Source organism: Nothoprocta perdicaria, unplaced genomic scaffold (genome assembly GCF_003342845.1).
Source record: "Nothoprocta perdicaria isolate Ctin4 unplaced genomic scaffold, notPer1 scaffold_132, whole genome shotgun sequence".
Lineage (NCBI taxonomy): Eukaryota > Metazoa > Chordata > Aves > Tinamiformes > Tinamidae > Nothoprocta > Nothoprocta perdicaria.
The window spans coordinates 303,154-320,358 of record NW_020454450.1 but is presented as its reverse complement, the minus strand read 5'-3'; the positions used below and the strand labels follow the sequence as shown (position 1 = coordinate 320,358).

General features: G+C 38.1%; 1 protein-coding gene across 1 annotated transcript in view; it reads right to left on the bottom strand.

Annotated features, from left to right (window-relative positions):
• Window positions 1-8,604: 8,604 nt before the first annotated feature.
• Window positions 8,605-17,205, bottom strand: part of ZC3H15 (zinc finger CCCH-type containing 15) — a 9,001-nt gene continuing 400 nt past the window's right edge. Inside the window, exons 2-10 of the mRNA XM_026033728.1 lie at window positions 15,156-15,257; window positions 13,227-13,338; window positions 12,715-12,867; window positions 12,230-12,321; window positions 11,504-11,686; window positions 10,656-10,802; window positions 10,360-10,464; window positions 10,098-10,224; window positions 8,605-9,362 (exon numbers count right to left, since the gene is read on the bottom strand). Coding sequence (XP_025889513.1) covers window positions 9,169-9,362; window positions 10,098-10,224; window positions 10,360-10,464; window positions 10,656-10,802; window positions 11,504-11,686; window positions 12,230-12,321; window positions 12,715-12,867; window positions 13,227-13,338; window positions 15,156-15,257 — 1,215 coding nt within the window. The 3' untranslated portion in view covers window positions 8,605-9,168. The remainder of the gene's footprint in view (window positions 9,363-10,097; window positions 10,225-10,359; window positions 10,465-10,655; window positions 10,803-11,503; window positions 11,687-12,229; window positions 12,322-12,714; window positions 12,868-13,226; window positions 13,339-15,155; window positions 15,258-17,205) is intronic.

Sequence of the window (17,205 nt, the reverse complement as noted above, 5' to 3'; positions counted from 1 at the left end):
CGGGCCCGCCGCAGCCAGCGCCGCCACGAGGCCCCGGGCTTCACCCTGCTCCCAGCGGCATTCCCAAATTTCCCTTCCCTTGTACCCCGCCGTGAGCACGGTAATGCGAAGGAAAAGGTGATGAACAGGGATAAACCCCGGGGAGAACATRCACAGCTCCCGGAGCTGGGTCTGGTCAAGGAGCCCTGATCCAGGCAAATRTAAGTACACAAAAAGCCACAAAGTTGCCCAGGAAAAGGCTCAGGAAACTCACCTGCTTCTCTGCAGAAGATGAACGCTAAGAGAAGGCTTCCTGAGCCATTTCCCGTGTTACAAAGCCAGCCCTCCTATAAACGCTGTGGAAAAATATTATTGATGCAGCAAAGGTCGGATGGGTTAGCACAGGCCTAAGGGCAGAGCCCTTGCCAGGCTCAGGATGAACGCCGGGACCACGAGAGCTGGGTCCTCCTGCCCACAGGCACCACCTGGCTCACGAGGGAGGGGAAGTAATTAAAGGCTATTAATATTATATGCAGTGTCTTAAGCTTTAGGTCAAGTGTTTTTCTAGAATAATGGTGCGTTTGTCCCAGAGCTCTCTGCTCTATGCAGATGCCTCTGGGGAATCTATGGGGTCTGAGGCTACGAGACGGGTCACGCCAGTGCRGGACTGGACGTCTGTCACGCTGACTCGCCACGCAGGCTCGTGCACACACCGCAATCCTAAACACACACGTGCAGCAGCTAAAGCCAGCGAGACCTGGGGYAACCAAAGGCCACCTCTAAAAACATGAGCTTCCAATGAAGAAAAAAAACAAGATTTCAGTGTCATWAAAGCAATAATGAAAAGATTGCAAGAAATTCCATTTAGTTGGTTAAAAGGAAAAGGCAGCAATGTCATTCCTCACAAGAAACAGACTTTTCATGAAAAAGGGAAGCGTGCTTCCTCTATCAACAGCCTCYTAGTGAATCACGTCTCAGAATCGATGGTTCCTGTTTCCCTTATTTAGCAATGCCCAGTCAGCTTCCAGTCACTAGCCTGATGTTTAGGCATGTGAGTAAAACACAGCAAAAAAGAGCAATGCTTAAAGGATGCACAGGGGAACTGAACATTAATACTGTGCAAGTGTTTGAATTTCTCACTAAATAAAGTTTCTTTCAATTAAAAACCTCAGTAGYGCTATATCTTATTACAGGTTGATTTCATAGTAATTTAAAAGCTCAATTAAATAAACTTGAAGCCAAGAGAAAATGAGAGACTTAAGGTGGCTGAGTAAAGACAACTTGTATATGTTTTCAGGGTGGATGTAAAATTTGTAAGAATTCTTGCCACATTAGCAATATTAGCACACATAGCAATATTCCACACYGTGGATTCTAGACAAATGTACTGCTTACCAAAGTTTAAAATATAATAAAGATGTTATTAAAAAAACTATTGGTATGGAAAGGAGAACAGACAAAGAAGGCAAGAGAGGATTTTAAAATACATTGCTTTCTTTAAAATTTGGTTATGATTTTTTAATGTAGCATTTAACTATAATTTAAAATGATTTAAAACAGCTTTGTCTGGACTGTTTCCTCCCAACTAGACCATACATGTGTAGCTTTGATAAGCCACAAAGTGCTCACTCACTTGCGTAACCTTGCTGTACTATTACTCTGCTATAAAACATACACCCTTTTCTAATCAAAATTCATCTTTCATCAATACGCTTTTCATCAATACCACATCCTACAGGCAAGAAGAAAAAAATCCATTTATTCACCTCCTCCTGCACAGCTTAATGCCACAACTGGAAGAGCAGCAGTCCCACTGTTATTACCAGGCAAGAGCAGTCCGATAAGGAAGCCAACGGAAAAATGTCTTATTCCATTAAAGTCAGGAGAGTTCCTATAACTGCCTTGAAATTTGTTGCTGTTTTTCTGCTTTTTATGTTGCAGTTTCCCAAGTAAAGATCATAAAGATTAAATTTTACTGTCATTTTACTGACTAGTGCTGTTCCTTAAGCTGTTGCATCACTTCATCTGCCTCGATTAAAGCAAGACTTKAGGCGGATTAATAAGTTCCCAAGCACTAGAAAAGGCAGAAAGGCACATGAGAACGCAATACGTCTGCTTTATGACTACTTTCATCACTAGGGCAGTAGCTGAGGAAAAGGAACATTTTCTTTACTTGATCATATCACTTTACCACATTATATGTAAAGTGAAGGGATAAATGTACTTAAGATATTAAAGCTATTCTAGCAAATTTTAAGTTTGAGAAATGATTGGTAACACAGTGCTACTTATGATTGCTGATGAGAACGACTCAAAGAAAGGTAAAAATTGGGGTGTTCCACAGAGGCGTGAGTTATCACCCCTCGGGATAAAAGGTCATCTCCAAATTGCTTCCTGTCCTCAAGGGGATGAGCTATTTTCCRAAAGCTGTTCTGTGCTTATCTCGTCTCTGCTTCCTCTGGAGTTCGGCGGGGTAGTGAGGCCGGGGAGGCTCCTGACTCAGCGCGGAGCGTCCCGGCTCCCTCCGCGTYGAGTCACCGCCGCGGGCAGAGGCAGCCGGGTCGCTGCCGTCTGGGGCGGCTCGCAGCACCCCTGGGTCACTCGGGCCAGACGGGGCGCCCGCATGGCCCTACATGGCGCTGTGAGCATGTTGCTAAGCTTAAGAATAGCTTAAGAATAACTAAACAATGCTAAGAATAGTTTAAGGCAAGAAATACCCTACGTGCATAATTTTTTTTTTCCCCTCGACTAGTTTGATTCTCAGCATGACTAACTACTGAAAAAAAAAAAAACCCAAAAAAGTCAGAAAAGCTACCAAGATCACATTACAGACTGTGAGCAAACAAAGTCTGTGCTTCCATATTTACTCTGCTGCTGTGTYCACTGTTAGATTTATAGCTACTGCCTGAGGTGAAAATAAAACAATAAGTGGGCAGAAGAACTGGGATTTGTTTTTAAACACGGTAACTGCTTTAATTTGCATGTAGAACTGAACAAAGTGATTCTGTAATTCCTTGGWCTCCTAAGAGCTGCCTTCCAATACTCAACAGATAAAACTCATTTCCTATTAGGAGTTACTAATCTTGTCCATTTTTACCCATCTAAGTAGTTATTAACATAGGTGAATAAAACCTTGCAAGATGCAAAACATGAGCTTCATTTTTGGATGAAGCATCCTTAATTTTCTTTTGCTATTTCTGAGTTTGCAGCTTGYAACATGGATAGTTTTTAAAAATTTCTGCTTTGTGGCTTGCATTCTCTTACTGATATTGTCCCTAGCAAGGAATGGACAGTCCTAAAACAAGGTAGAGGCTACAGGTGCATAAGGCACCATGGTCCTCCTTACAGGCTCTGCAAGGAAAAGTGAAGAACCCACTGTCAATTATGGCCTAGGTTCAAGTGTGAGATCAATTCATTAGATCAGCAAAATKTCTTTTAATTATTGTGCAAAAGCTGTCCTCAGCAAAAGGCTGGAAGGCCAAGTTTTCCTTTAGGACAACAAGGATATAACAAAGCTTTCAGATGTAGTTTGAAAATTTCCACTTCAAAAGCAAGTGAGTCACACCAAGATTTTATTAGTTTGATCTGTTGGTAGCTTGATTACTTTAGTATTAGTCAACTTCTTTCCTCCATCCATACCAGACTTTGTTTCCTTTAGGATTTCGTACCCTCCAATTCAGACATAATACTACTCGCTTTACCAAAGGATTCATATTTCTTTAGTCTGACAAAATTAGTCATTGTAAGTCACTTCTCTTTATTTGCTCTGAGGAGACCTTCTGCAGATTTGACACACTAAGCTAACTTAGTTGTTGCTCATCAATGCCCCCAAAGACGTAAATGTTTTTAAAAGACTCTTTTAAAAAATACTTTTCTCTAGAGAAAAGTGCCAAGGGGAAATAAGGTAATAATGTAGAAAGCAATTGGAGGGTGTGGGGGAAAGCAGCACTCTACAGTTTTATATACAAGTCAAACACGATTTCTTTTGTTTAAATAATACCCATGCATGTATGAGATGCAGTAGGGAAGCACAAAGTTAGACGCTACCCCATTCCWGTATGGGGTAGGGTGTGAGAACCCACCTTTCAAGACAAACTGCTCGGGCGTTGGAAAGGTCGCAGSAGAGACTTCTAGAAAGGACAAGAACAACATCCTGCTCTAGACACCTTAACAGAGCTTGTGCTCTCTGCTTCTGGAGCAGGAAAACAACAAAACAAAACAAAGAGGAAATACTGAAGTCGCCGACTCTTTGCTCTTTCATTTGACATGGGACATGTTCTGTGCAGAAAGCATCTCTATATTCTGTTTCTCCCACTCAATGTAAATGGTGGGAGTTACCCTGGTATCTTAAGGGTGAGGAGGAATAGTATGGGTGTGATGAGCTCTGCTGCTGTAGCCCACTCTATGAAAAGCTTTTAACCCTCTGCACAAGCTACTTCTTCAGTGACAAGTCCTTACACACCAACTCCACCATCAGCTTACAAATGGCTTTCTTCCTAATCCAACCTTCTGTTTCTATGTAGCAGGTAAAATTAATACTATATGTGCTAATATTATACCTGTATAAATTATCACCCTTATCGTCTCTCTATGATTCCACCTTCCAGCCTTCCCCCCCACCAGTATCCAGGGAAGGAAAATTACTCACTATAGCCCATAAATGCAGGGTTTTTTTYCCCGTCATCACTAAAGATTTGTTAAAACCTATTGAATTTTTATGCAGTTCCCCAAAAGTCAAGAGGAAATCATGATTTTTCTTCTTGCTGTATCCAATTCTCTCCTAATTATTTTGGATGCAACTGTTTTCATAAAAATCTAAGTACTGTCCTTTCCAATGAGACTATTAACCAAAGCAAAAGTGTCCTGAACATATGCTCAGATTTTATTTAGAAAGAGGCAGTCTTTATCCTGCCCCATTATCTGGCAGAAATAGTTTTGGAATTGTGTCAGCTGGAAATTCTGGAAATAGCATTCTGCTAAGAGCAAAGAGAAACAATACTTGCATGCAATGCTGATGTATATGCGCACAAAACAGGGGTCACATTCCAGTATGTTTCCATTTATGGAGAATTTCCACAAGACAGGAGGCATTTTCTAGCTTTCCTGTGCCCTTGCCTGCTTCTGGTTATACAGAGATACCCAGAGATTACTCTTTTCTATTATAGAGATTTTGCCAGAGATTTTCACTGATTTTAACCAGTGATTTTTTTTTTTTTTTTTTTTTTGCTCATACATTTTTCAAGTAATGTAACAAGTAATGTAATAAAGCCTTGTCTCAAAGAGAAGTTGGTTTTTTGTTATCTATTCTGGGAACATAATGCCACAGCTTGCCTTGAATCATGTCATGTTCCCCCCCACAACATATAAAATATGTAGTTTATGTATTGTCAACACCCAGTAGAACTAGAACGTCATATCGCTGTGGAAGGAGCATAACTTCCGAATTCACTATTTATAGTAAATTAAATTTATAAGTAACACCCAGACTTCCTGTCTTTGTTGGCAAAAAGATGACTGAGACAGACTTTACTAACACAAAGTGTATTTCCAGCAACTACTAAATTTTTGTGAAGGGGAAAAGTTCATAAAGATGATGTGACAGCAATTAAACTCCTCTCTCTCCCTTAGAGTAAAAATGCCGACAGGAGAAGCTAATCCCTTAAACAGACTTTTTTTTTTTTAAATAGGTACTATTTTTAGCAGCGCTCTTTCTGATAAATCTTCCTAATCCCTCTCTTTGTTTTATAAGAAAAGCAGGGAAAGTGGCTCTAGCCAGACCTCCTGAGTAATACTGAGCTCTGGTCCATGTCTGCAGAGGTCTCCAAAGGGAATGATGCTGCCTGCTGGTTTGCTCAACCATTATCAACCTGGTTTACAGAGACTAGAAAGTCAAAAAAGCCGATTATTGTGCTGTGTTTATACTTGAAAGGGAGAAGAGAAAAATGAAAGATTCAAAGCTTCTAAACTAGACACTTTATAGATCTGACAACCCATGCTTGGGTCTCCCTAACCGTTTGCTATACAAGCAATGTTATGTTCCCCTACAAAACTCCTTCAGTAATTTGTTCATCTCTTCCAGGAATATTTGTTTCTTTCCATAGACTAAATGCAAATGAGCTGACTTACAATCCAAAAAACTGATAATTTTTTGCCATTCATTTCACTAATGTGGGATGAAGGAGCCTACTGTGTACATAAATTAAGGCTATAATATCATAAATGAATAAAACATCTTGGTCTTATTGCTAACTCCAGCAAAAGCCACCTTCTGTGAAAAGAGAGAGCATCTAATGAAGTAGAGAGCTCAAACAGACAAGAATTAAGCCAAGGTCACTTCTAATTCTCTAACAACACTGTGAAGGGAAAAGGGGAATGAGTAAATTGCACTTATCACTGTAAAAAAAGAGATATAAACATAAAATACATCCTGTAGACAACCAGAAATAAAGACATTTGCTTCATTAAACATTTTGCTGATTAAGGCCCATTTGTTTCTAATTCCATAAGAAATTGATACCTGTAACACTGAAATACATTAAGAGATCAATTCAATGCATTCTTCAAAAAACGAAGTACACTTTTTTTTTTTTTTTTTTAATAAAATATCCACTTTCTCTAGTTGGCATCAAATCAAAACTGAGGAAGTTATAGGACACCGCTTCCTCCAAGCCTTTTTCCCCCCCCCAGAGACCTATTAACACAAGCTAGTAGTAGTCAAGTTGAAAATGAAATTTAGTGGAACTCTGGTATTGCTAAAAGATGCCTAAGATGCTTTGGRGCTCAAGCAGGAGAGTAGAGAGAAATAAGAAAAAGGATCTCAGAGAGAAAGGTATCAAAGGTTCCTTTTTTGGGGGGGGAGGAGCTAATTCCTGTGAGCCAGTTAGGAATCCAGGGGACTGGAACAAAAGCAAAGGCAAAGAKCTACCAGGACATACTTTCACACACAAACACTCCTTGCAGGGAACACAGGAAAATTCTCAAAGCACTTTCCTCCGCCGTCTTTGACCCTTTCTCATCTGACTTCTGCTCTCAAACTGTTCCTGTTCCTAGCGGTCAAGTACTGTATTTTACTGACCTGCACAAACTGGACAAATGCTACTAAAAAAATCGTTATTTTAAGATTCTCATTATCTTATACCTCATCCTACTACAAGTGGCAAAAGGTTTACCTTGGATTAGTTACAAGAAGTTTGCATCAGTAGGATCAACCTTATAGAGTTTAACTAATACAGGTAGACAGTCTTATCACAATGTTCACTTCCAAAAGAGAACAATAATTCACCAACCCCGAGTACCACCTCTGCATTTTTTATTGGAAATTTAGACAAACAAGATGTCAGGAGACCTCCAAGGACAAATACGATCAGAAGTGCAGAATGAACTGACAGAAGTAGAAAGCAGAAGCAATTGTTTTCCTAATCACAGGAAAATGTATATCGATATTTATGGCCTATATATACACAATGTTTTGAAAGATGATGTATCGGACATTCACATGTGAACTGCAGTGTGTCGGRATACTTCCTGGTCAGTATCACTGCAATACAGTCAGCACTGCTTATTTACAGCCATAGTAAAAATTCTTCAGGAATAAACATTTCCTGACTGATATGGCAGGTGCTGTTTGTTTGTTAAACACTTACATTCAGAAGTCAGTTTCAGGAGGCCTTTCTCTCAAACGTTTYTTGTTCCGTTTCATGTTCCTATAGGGGAGGAAAGAACAAAACAAAACAGTATTCCACCAGAAAGATCTCTGAAAGGGCCAAAAACATCTGTCAGTTATTTTAACAATAACATTCAAAACGCAAAAGTCCATTTAGTGAAGTCAGAATTAACCTGTTAAAACTAACCTTACTGCTCAAAAACAGTCAAATTGATCTTACTAAGAAGGTCACGAGTCTTGATGGTTTTCAAACAGTAATTTGAACAAAACTGTAGAAATCTTTGACATAAACTGTAAATAGCACAGAAACACTTCTACAAACACTGCTAGAGCTATGACTAGGAAGCATCAACTAGTAAAATGCTAACTTATAGATGGCTAGAAAAAAACACCACTTCAAAAAAAAGTCTTAATAGCAGGTGTTCGCTTTTAAAAAAGCAAGATCTGACATTTAGACCTGGCATTATTGCCCCCTACAGGTCACAAAATAAAACCCACTGCTTTCCTTTCAGAGCCAAACATTACTGCTGCACGATCTAGTGCTATTTATAGAATACCAAAGATATGATAGGCATTTAGACCATGAGAATAACATCTCTGCTCTGCAGAGCTTGCAGTCTTGGCTAATGCACCAACACAGTGGGAAAAGAATTACTCAAACATCAATGAGAAATGTATAAGTCTGTTCAGAGCTGGGCAGGAGGTAAGAATAGTGGGAGCCAGAGTCAGCAGCAGAATCTCATGCTCTACCTGAACTGTAGAAAAAGACTTCAAATTAAAGCGAACCCTATTTTAGCAGGAAGCAACATCTTCAGTTTTGCAGCAGGACAGGCTGGAGGAAATGCTTACTGATACGCACTGAAGTTATTAGCAGTTTGCTATCACATTTTAAGAGAGAAAAGTCAAGACAAATATTTTAAAGTTGATATTTTTTATTTACAKCTTTGTTGGCAAAAGGCTGAGGGAAAGTTTAAAACATTTTAAACAGAGGGCACCATACTGTACTGTAAGATGTATCAGTTCACAATATGCATCTTCAGTATCCAGCCGATCAAATAAAGCTAATCAACACTTAARGAAGCATCATCTTGCATCAGCTCCATTAGAGTAGACTGCCTAAAACCACTTTAGACAGTTTCTAAATCAGCACAATCACTATTAAATATGCAGTTCTGGTGAAGAATGTTCACTTTGATTTTATACTGTACCTGGTATCAACTTGCCCACTTACACTTGCATACTGGCAAAGTAGTTACACTTCCTATTTTTAGTTGAACGTTATAATCTCTTTTTCTGCAAAGTCAGCTGTCAGATTATTATGAACTACTCTGTATATTTTGCTGTGAGCATAGTCAAGGTTGGTGTAGATGAGATTGAAGGAAAGTATTCCTGGTATATGATGTGCCCTTCAGAATCAGCTGGAAAACCATAAACATCCTGTTTAAGAATTCTAGTCAAAAAGGGAAAAAATGTAGTCAGTTTTCACTTTGTCACATAGATTTCAATTCCCAATTGAGTTTCTGCATTCATTCTTCTAAATCAAGAGTGTTTAGTTCTTCCTCTAGTTCATCCAAGTCCTCGCCAGTAAAGAGATTTTCATCAACTGGAACTGCATCGATGACTCCATTTTCCAGTTCTCCATCTCCATCATTATCTTCCTCTAAATCATTTTGCTCACTGTTGTTTATCTCACCACCAGAAGCTTCACTTAATTTATTATCTGAAAATAAAAATAATTATTACATGTCTCAAAGTCATCCATTTARTTTCTTGGTCAATCACCACATCACCCTTACTAATGAGGTTCTAAAGTTTTGAAACGACATAAAGCRATTTCATTTAAAATTTGCATGTGGACTTTATAATGACAAGTYGTATACATCTCATTACAATGCAGGTTTGGATCATTACTCACTAAAACAGATAGAAAAATGACTCATATGCTTAACACCTCAAAATCTATTTTCACAACCAATCAAATCACAAGTTTAAGCACCTGCACTTAAAAGTCTCAGTGAAAGATCAGGGTACGTATACCAAAAATAAAGCAAAAAACAAGCTTTTGTGCTAAGAAATCAGAAGCTAGTTCAAGTTAGCTAGAAAATAAGATTTTTTTTGGTGGTATTTTTTCATTCAACTGTTATACTAGGTAYAAAGAGAGAAAAAAACTACAGTCGCAGATATCTCTGGAATTTGCATGAAGTGAATACACAGATTACTTTATTAAAATTTGAAGCACATAGCACTTTAATAGACACTTTGCCTAAAAAGTCTCTGCTTGGAGACTGAAAGAATCCTGCTTTTGCAGAACAAAGAAGTAACTATAGATACCCCAGTGGTTCTGGTTTGAAATAAATGCTGCCTTTTGGCCACTCAAACACCTATTTCTATCTGCCTTCTGAGAAGTCCTTAAGAATTCCATCTCCTATTACGTTTTCCTAAATAGTGAACTCACCATCTTTTTCTGTTGAASTGTAGGTGCTGAATCGCTCTGGACTAGCCACTGTAATACCAGTCTCATCCACAGCTTTTGGAACGTACAGACTCAGATCCACATCATTAATGCACACTGGGTCTTCCACCTGAAAATAGGTATAGCTCTGACAAAATATGGTCTGCAATAATGGTAAATTTTAAACCCAACCATATTAATGATAATATAAAAGCTCCTCTCCCACTTTCTTTTTTTTTGGCAAACCTAGTGACAGAAAACTCACATCATCATCTTCTCCTGTCCCTTGAGTATAGCGGGTGTCATCTGCTTCTTCATCATCTGCATCAACCAGCTCAGGTCGGAACTCAAATACTTCACGTCCACTAATCTATTTTAAGACAGAGGAACAAAGTCACCACTTCACAAAACTTATACTGCTGTTAAAAAAAACAAACAAATAAATAAATAAAACACAAACAAAAAACTCCCACATCTCCCACAAAACTCCAGGATAGCTAACTCAGTGCTTGACTTATGTACTCTTGTTTCTTACATTAAGAATTGGAGTGTAGAACATACCACCAGTGCTTTGCCAGCTTTAAAATCTGCTTTCCTTCTTTCCATATCTTGCTCAGCCTTATCCATTTTTTCTTGTCTTTTTCTTCTCTTCCATGCAATAAAACACTCTAGAGTGATTTTGGTAACATTTGGTCCTAAAGCAGCACGCTGCCAAATAAAAACACTGATTAATGCTAGAAATTGTTCCCAAAGGCTACAACAAATTATAAATTTAATTACCTTTGCCAAAGACTAATTGAAATGTTTCTCATTTCCTCTGCACTTCTACCCCTGTTAAGCACGTACCACCAACTTAAACTAACTCAGCACATAACTTTACACTTAATAAAATCTTATTAATTTATATTATCATATTATCAATGTAAAACTTAAAACCTGAAGAGGGAAAGATATCAACAGACTGCWGGAGACCTATTAGTTTAGGTTCTGCTCAGATTGAGACTGCCAGGTAATGCTGCCAAGAGCAAGCAGAGAAGTCATGTCTTCAAGAGGCCCCCTTCTCCGACTGTTGCTTCCTCATAAGATTGGGGTGAAAGAATTAGCGAGACAGCAAACTGGAGATTAAGAAGTTCCATAGAAGCAATAGTAATAGTTAAAGTAACAGTAAGAAATAAAAGGCCCCTAAAGAAACAGAAATAGTTATACCTTCACTAAGACTGAATATATTTTTTCCAAGTTTATTCTCTAGTTTAAGTTTCTAAACAAAATGATGATGCAAATACAATGAAAACCTCACCCTAATGCACACATCTTCACAGGTAACATTTTAAACTTTATAATTATGCACTAGGAACGTGCYCTCCAGAATACTAAAGCAAATATCACTACCAACCAGCTGATAACTTTACCTCTTTTTCTATTAGATCTTCTAAAGAAATTTCATCTTGCTTTTCCTCCTTCTTTTTGTCTTTTTTTAATACAAAGCCCGGAGGAAGAGCATGGCGATACATGCAGTTGTCCCCTCCTCCCGGACAGACCCAAAACCATCCATATTTGTTGTTTTCAATAGCGTCAAGGAAATACTTGCAGACCTGTATAACACAGTGGTTGTTAGAAATGCATTCCTTAGGTTTTCTTTTTCTTTTTTTCTTTTTTTTTTAAATCATCCCCAAGGTAAAATAGACAAAAAAAATAAAATACTGTTAGGTAGAGGCCAAGGACTACAAATGACCCCAATCAGATTACAAGAACAGACTGAAATTTATGTACTTGGGTCACTCAGTACTCAAATGCTTCATGGTAGTACACCTATTGCAACACAGTCATGGGAATGAGATGACTAGCATAGACTATCAAAATATTTTAATGTTCTAGCATTATTAATCTCTATTTTTATTGTAGAAGCACATCATCTAATATTCATGTGTATTTAACATGAAAAAATATTATGAACACTCAGCCTCGTTCTTTGAGATATATTAATAGAAATACTATCAGACTAACTTTATACTCAAATTATCTTTACATCTTTCCATTCACAAACTCCAGATATTAATAAAAATACCCAATACCAGTTTGCACTTAATTCTAACATTTACTACAGCTAATGGGGRRAAAAAAAAAAAAAGACATACTATTTGAGTTTTGGGTTTTTTCTTTTCCGCCTCACCATGCTTCTTGTTCACTACTTCTTCCAGCTTCTTCTCATCCCAGTTATCCATAGTATCTACAAGATAACAAAATGTTTGTGAAATATTTAAGAAAAGCATTAGACATTTTATTAGAAATATATTCTTTTTTTGTAATTCTTAATATTTTTGTTGACCTATGGAATGGAAACTAAATTAGGCTTTTGTAATAGAGTTTTCACTCTCCTAGCTGCTTAAAATAAATTTTTCTCAAAATCTCTATATTTTATTATATTGATGAGCACAARGGCTATTTCTGTAAAAGACTAAGAAGTTTAACAACTGATCTGTATGTTACCTGGAATGGAGAAGGGAAAAGAAGAAAAAAGAGCTAGAGAGATGACTGAATAAAAGAGAAAGTTGGAGATGGATAGCCACAAATACTATAAAATAACTTGAGCAGCAAGAGAGATTACTACTGTGATTCATACCTTTTTCCAGGTCTTCATCTCTTGCATCAATATAGACACTTCGTTTTTCACACTTCCTTTCCAAGGACAAGTCATGAGAAAACTTGCACTTGTCTCCTTTAGTGCACTGTCCTTGCTTGAAGAATGCACAAACAACAGATTTGGGGTCAGCACCTTGGTGAAGAAAATTGAGATGTTAGTGCTATTTCAAAGCAAAACACTAAAGTTGTATACTAAAAAGTTGGCATTTAAGCCTTAGAGTCTGTTGAGAATGGAAAAGCTTTTCTGAGAATAAAGTTACTTAACATGAAGTACCACCCTCTTCCTTCAGGTAAATCCTTCCTGTCCTTTCATATTTACTTTGTATATGATGGAATTTGCATTATACTATCAAAATTGGTACTATTTTTATAAAGATTATTATCTAGGATGTATTGTAACAAAAATAGTTAATTAGTTCACACTACTATCCAGATTCCCTTAATTACTGCATTAATAAAAGAATATAACTTAGAAGATTCAGTTTTCCATACCTTTGCTAATTTTCTGTGCAGCAACCACAGGCTTGAAGAGTTCATTCAGTTCTTGTAATTCTTTTTTCTTGTCTTCTTTTTTTAACTTCTTTTCACTCTCTGTCTGAGCAGCCTGTAATGACCCAAAATTTTAAACAGAAAAATCAGAATGACGCTATTAACTTCATGCAAACTATACATTAAAATAAAGACCAGTTTATATTGGGCAGGGAGAGAAATGCCTTCRATTTCTATATTTTCAGAATTCTTGCCCTTGCATATATAGCAAGTGCCACCTAACAGAATCAGTATTTCAAACAGAACAGACATACTTCAGATAATATTTATTGTCAGTGATATGAAATGCTCTATCAGATGACAGATTTATTTTTAATCCCTCCTTATAGGTTAGGAAAAGAAGTGAGATGCTGAGAATAATGCTTTTAAAAGGAATTCAGCAGAGAAACACTTTGTTGCTCCTCTTTGAGGCACAGAAGCAGTGGAATTACTTGATCCAGTTRCATCAAGATCTGTGCAAACACCTTCTCTCATTCTCCTCTATAGCAGGCTATTTTGTTTGTCCTTGCCACATATATAAGTAAGAGCTCCTGCRAATCAGTCTGTGGAAGTTGGGAGCTGCTTTTGGCCTGCTATTTATCAGAACTGATGGGCCTACAGCTCTCAGTTCAGTATCAGTTTCAGCTATCAGTATCAGACTGGTAGCAAGGGATGAAGGCAGATAAAGAGAGACATGGGAAATATAGAGGATTGGAGGATTTAATTCTTCTCCTTAAAAAAAAAAAAAAAAAGGAAACAGAGGGACTCCAATACCAGTGTATAAACATTTGTGATATATTACTGGTAAAATATAGTGCAATAATAAAAAAGAACTTTGTTCTCATGAATTTGGTAAGAGAATGTCAAACTGTTTTCAAAGGGGATTGATCAATTTTGTCCACATACAGAACACTATATTCTTACAATTGAAGTAGCCAAATCCTATCAAAAATATGCAGACCGTGTTTATCAACTGAAAGATCACACAAACAGAAAAAAATTTACTTTTAAATAGCGTATGTAGTTTTTTGTTACAACTTGGGTTTCTAAAAGCACTGTCTCTCAACATTTAGGACCTTAGGGTTCTACAATCTCTTTTTCCTTTCTCTTTACCCTTGACAACATTTCCATTTGTATCTCAGGACACAACACTGCTTTAATGTATTCTTTCTTCTCAGGGACAACTCTAACTGAAAAATATGACACTCAGTAAGAACGGTATAATTAATTCTAAAATTAGATTCTGATATTCACCAGTAAAGAGCTAAGCACATTTGAGAAACAAGTGATTTTAGCTTGACTAATTTACACTGCAAAAGTTACAGATTCACCAGTCTCATATGGGAATTTTAGATTTTAAGATTCTCCCTACTCCCACTTTAAGATTAAAAGTAAGCACAAGTGTTATTAATGATTGCTTTTCGAGATTAGATGAGAAGTAATAACAGTGAAAAGTACACAACTGCACTCTCACTTGCAGACAGTTTGCTACAGTTTAGCTTCAGGTTCTCACAAAATGGTTTATGCTAGTAAATATTCTCTATATTCACCAAGTATAGTAAACATATGCATTAAGTTCAGCTATGTAACTACTGGAATACAGAGTAAATAAACAAAACTACCCTCATTATTTGAGAGCTTTTTCTTTTGAAAACAAATGAACCAAAACAAACAAAAGCCTAGCACTGATTATATCTTTACACAGATAGCAAATCCTAAGCCAGAGAAACTTTGCAAGAACAACAAAGAGGTGGTATTCTAAATACAACTACTTAAATCTGTATCAGTCACAATATATCAGGTGACTAACACCTCCATTTTTCTCTRTTTCATTATATGACAGTCTGTAGGCACAGTGGCAAAACGAAGAAAGAAAGATGATACAGTGCTTACCTGACGTGGATTTTGCTGACCAAATTTAACCTGGTGAGTCACAGCCTTGATAAATTTTTGTTGTTTTGCACCTTTTTTATTCTTTAGGCCAAATGTTTTGTCCTAAATCAAGAGATGAACATGATCCAATTAATTATGAAACTGTTCAACAGCTGAACAAGTTTAAGTTGTCACCACAAAAGACTTCTCATTCCACTCAATTATTCAGCTAAACACAAATTATATCCTCTAGTAAAACAAATGATCCAAAAAACAGGATGGACACAATTCAGGCATGCTATGAGAAGGCATGAAACACATCGCCACATCACCTGCAAAGTTTTCTCTTCAAAAGAATTGAGTGAATACTGCTTTTGTGCGAGATATTATTCTACCGCCAAACCTCCTCGTGTTCAAAATTTTACATCATGGACTTGCACGTGCTAGTGCTGACTTGCCAGAGAACAATTTAGCCTAGAAGGACCTGGTGGTTCTGGTGGACAAGCTGAAAACCATTTATCAAAACACAGTTGTGGCAAAGGCAGCCAACACTATCCTGAGCTGCATTAGGAAAGCGCTGCCAGCAGGTCAAGCGAAGCGACTCCACTCAGCACTGCTGAGGCCATCTCTAATATAAGGGAGGGTGAAAGAGCTGCGGCTGTTCAGCCCAGAGACACGAAGGCTGAGGGCAGATCTTACCAATGTTTGTAAATATCTGATGGGAAAGTGGCAAACATTGACAAACATTCCTCAGGGCTGCCCAGCGAGCAKGAGAAGCAATGGGCACAAACTGAAACACTCTAAGAAATTCCATTTGAATTTAAGAAAACACTTTTTCCACTGTGAAGGTGCAGGTTACCCATCCATGCCTCCATCCCTGYAGATTTTTATAAGCCAGMTGGACACAGTCCTGAGCAACCAGTCCTGTTTCAGCAAGAAGGCTGGACCACATGACYGCCTGCAATCTTTCCAACCTCTACTATTCCACAATTCAAATATTAGTGTGAAAAACATATTTGTGTTTGTGAATATATGAAACATATATATCYAATATCTGAACACATATATATATTTTCATAGATGGGCATAAACACAAAATATTTTCAAGACCCTCAAGAAAAATGAACATGATAGTTTTTGTCACTACCCAACTAATTTAATTATTGCATGCAAGCAAATATCTGGAACATCTGAAGGRTAACAGGAAGATGGAGTAGCAATTAATATTGCTATTTCTCCTATCTGCTTGAAATCAATTGACACTTCTTATTTTCAAATACTGCAACATGCAAAATATTACTTTTTATTTTCAAGTATTCTAAGTACTTCCCTATATTGTTGGGTTCAGCAAGAACATCACAAAAACTGAAGCCGGCACTAAAAGACAGAGAGAAATGACAGCAAGTCTAATCTAAAGCTTCCAAGGGARGGAGCACACAGACACCATCTCTTGGTGCTAGGTCTAAAGGAACACTTGTTTTATAGGCATCTATCCTCTGACTCAGGGATAACTCTCTTCCTTGGCAACAAATGTAGTCAACCACTAACTTCTAGAACTTCTCTTCCCTGAGAGTCCCCATGCAGCTTTCCCATTTACTGTAAGATTTATACCACTAGGAAATCCTAATAAGATTCCTATAACCAAAAACACACAAAAAAAAAGTTTTTTTTTTTTTTTTTAAAATCCACCTTTACCATGGATTTTGGCACCAAACGGTTAAAGGAACATCAAATATTATAATGCAGTAACATTATAAAGACGCATGATAACGCTTTATCTTCAAGCTGCCTGCATTCAGCTTTCACAAAACAGCCACCCGGCCGCACAGGCCAGGCTGCGCCCCCAACACACAACGCGGACACGTTTCGCACCGCGCGAGAGGCCCACGCGCGGGRCTCCCACCGGGAGCAGGACACGGAGCCGCCCGCCGGGCAGGCCCAGGCACCGAAAGCCGCAGCGGGCCCCGGGAAAGGCCGCAAGCAGCGACCTGCCAGCCGCGGGCGGCGCGGGGAGGCCCCGCCGCGGCGGGGAGGCGCTCGGGGCAGCGCCATGGCGGCGGCGGCGGGCGGG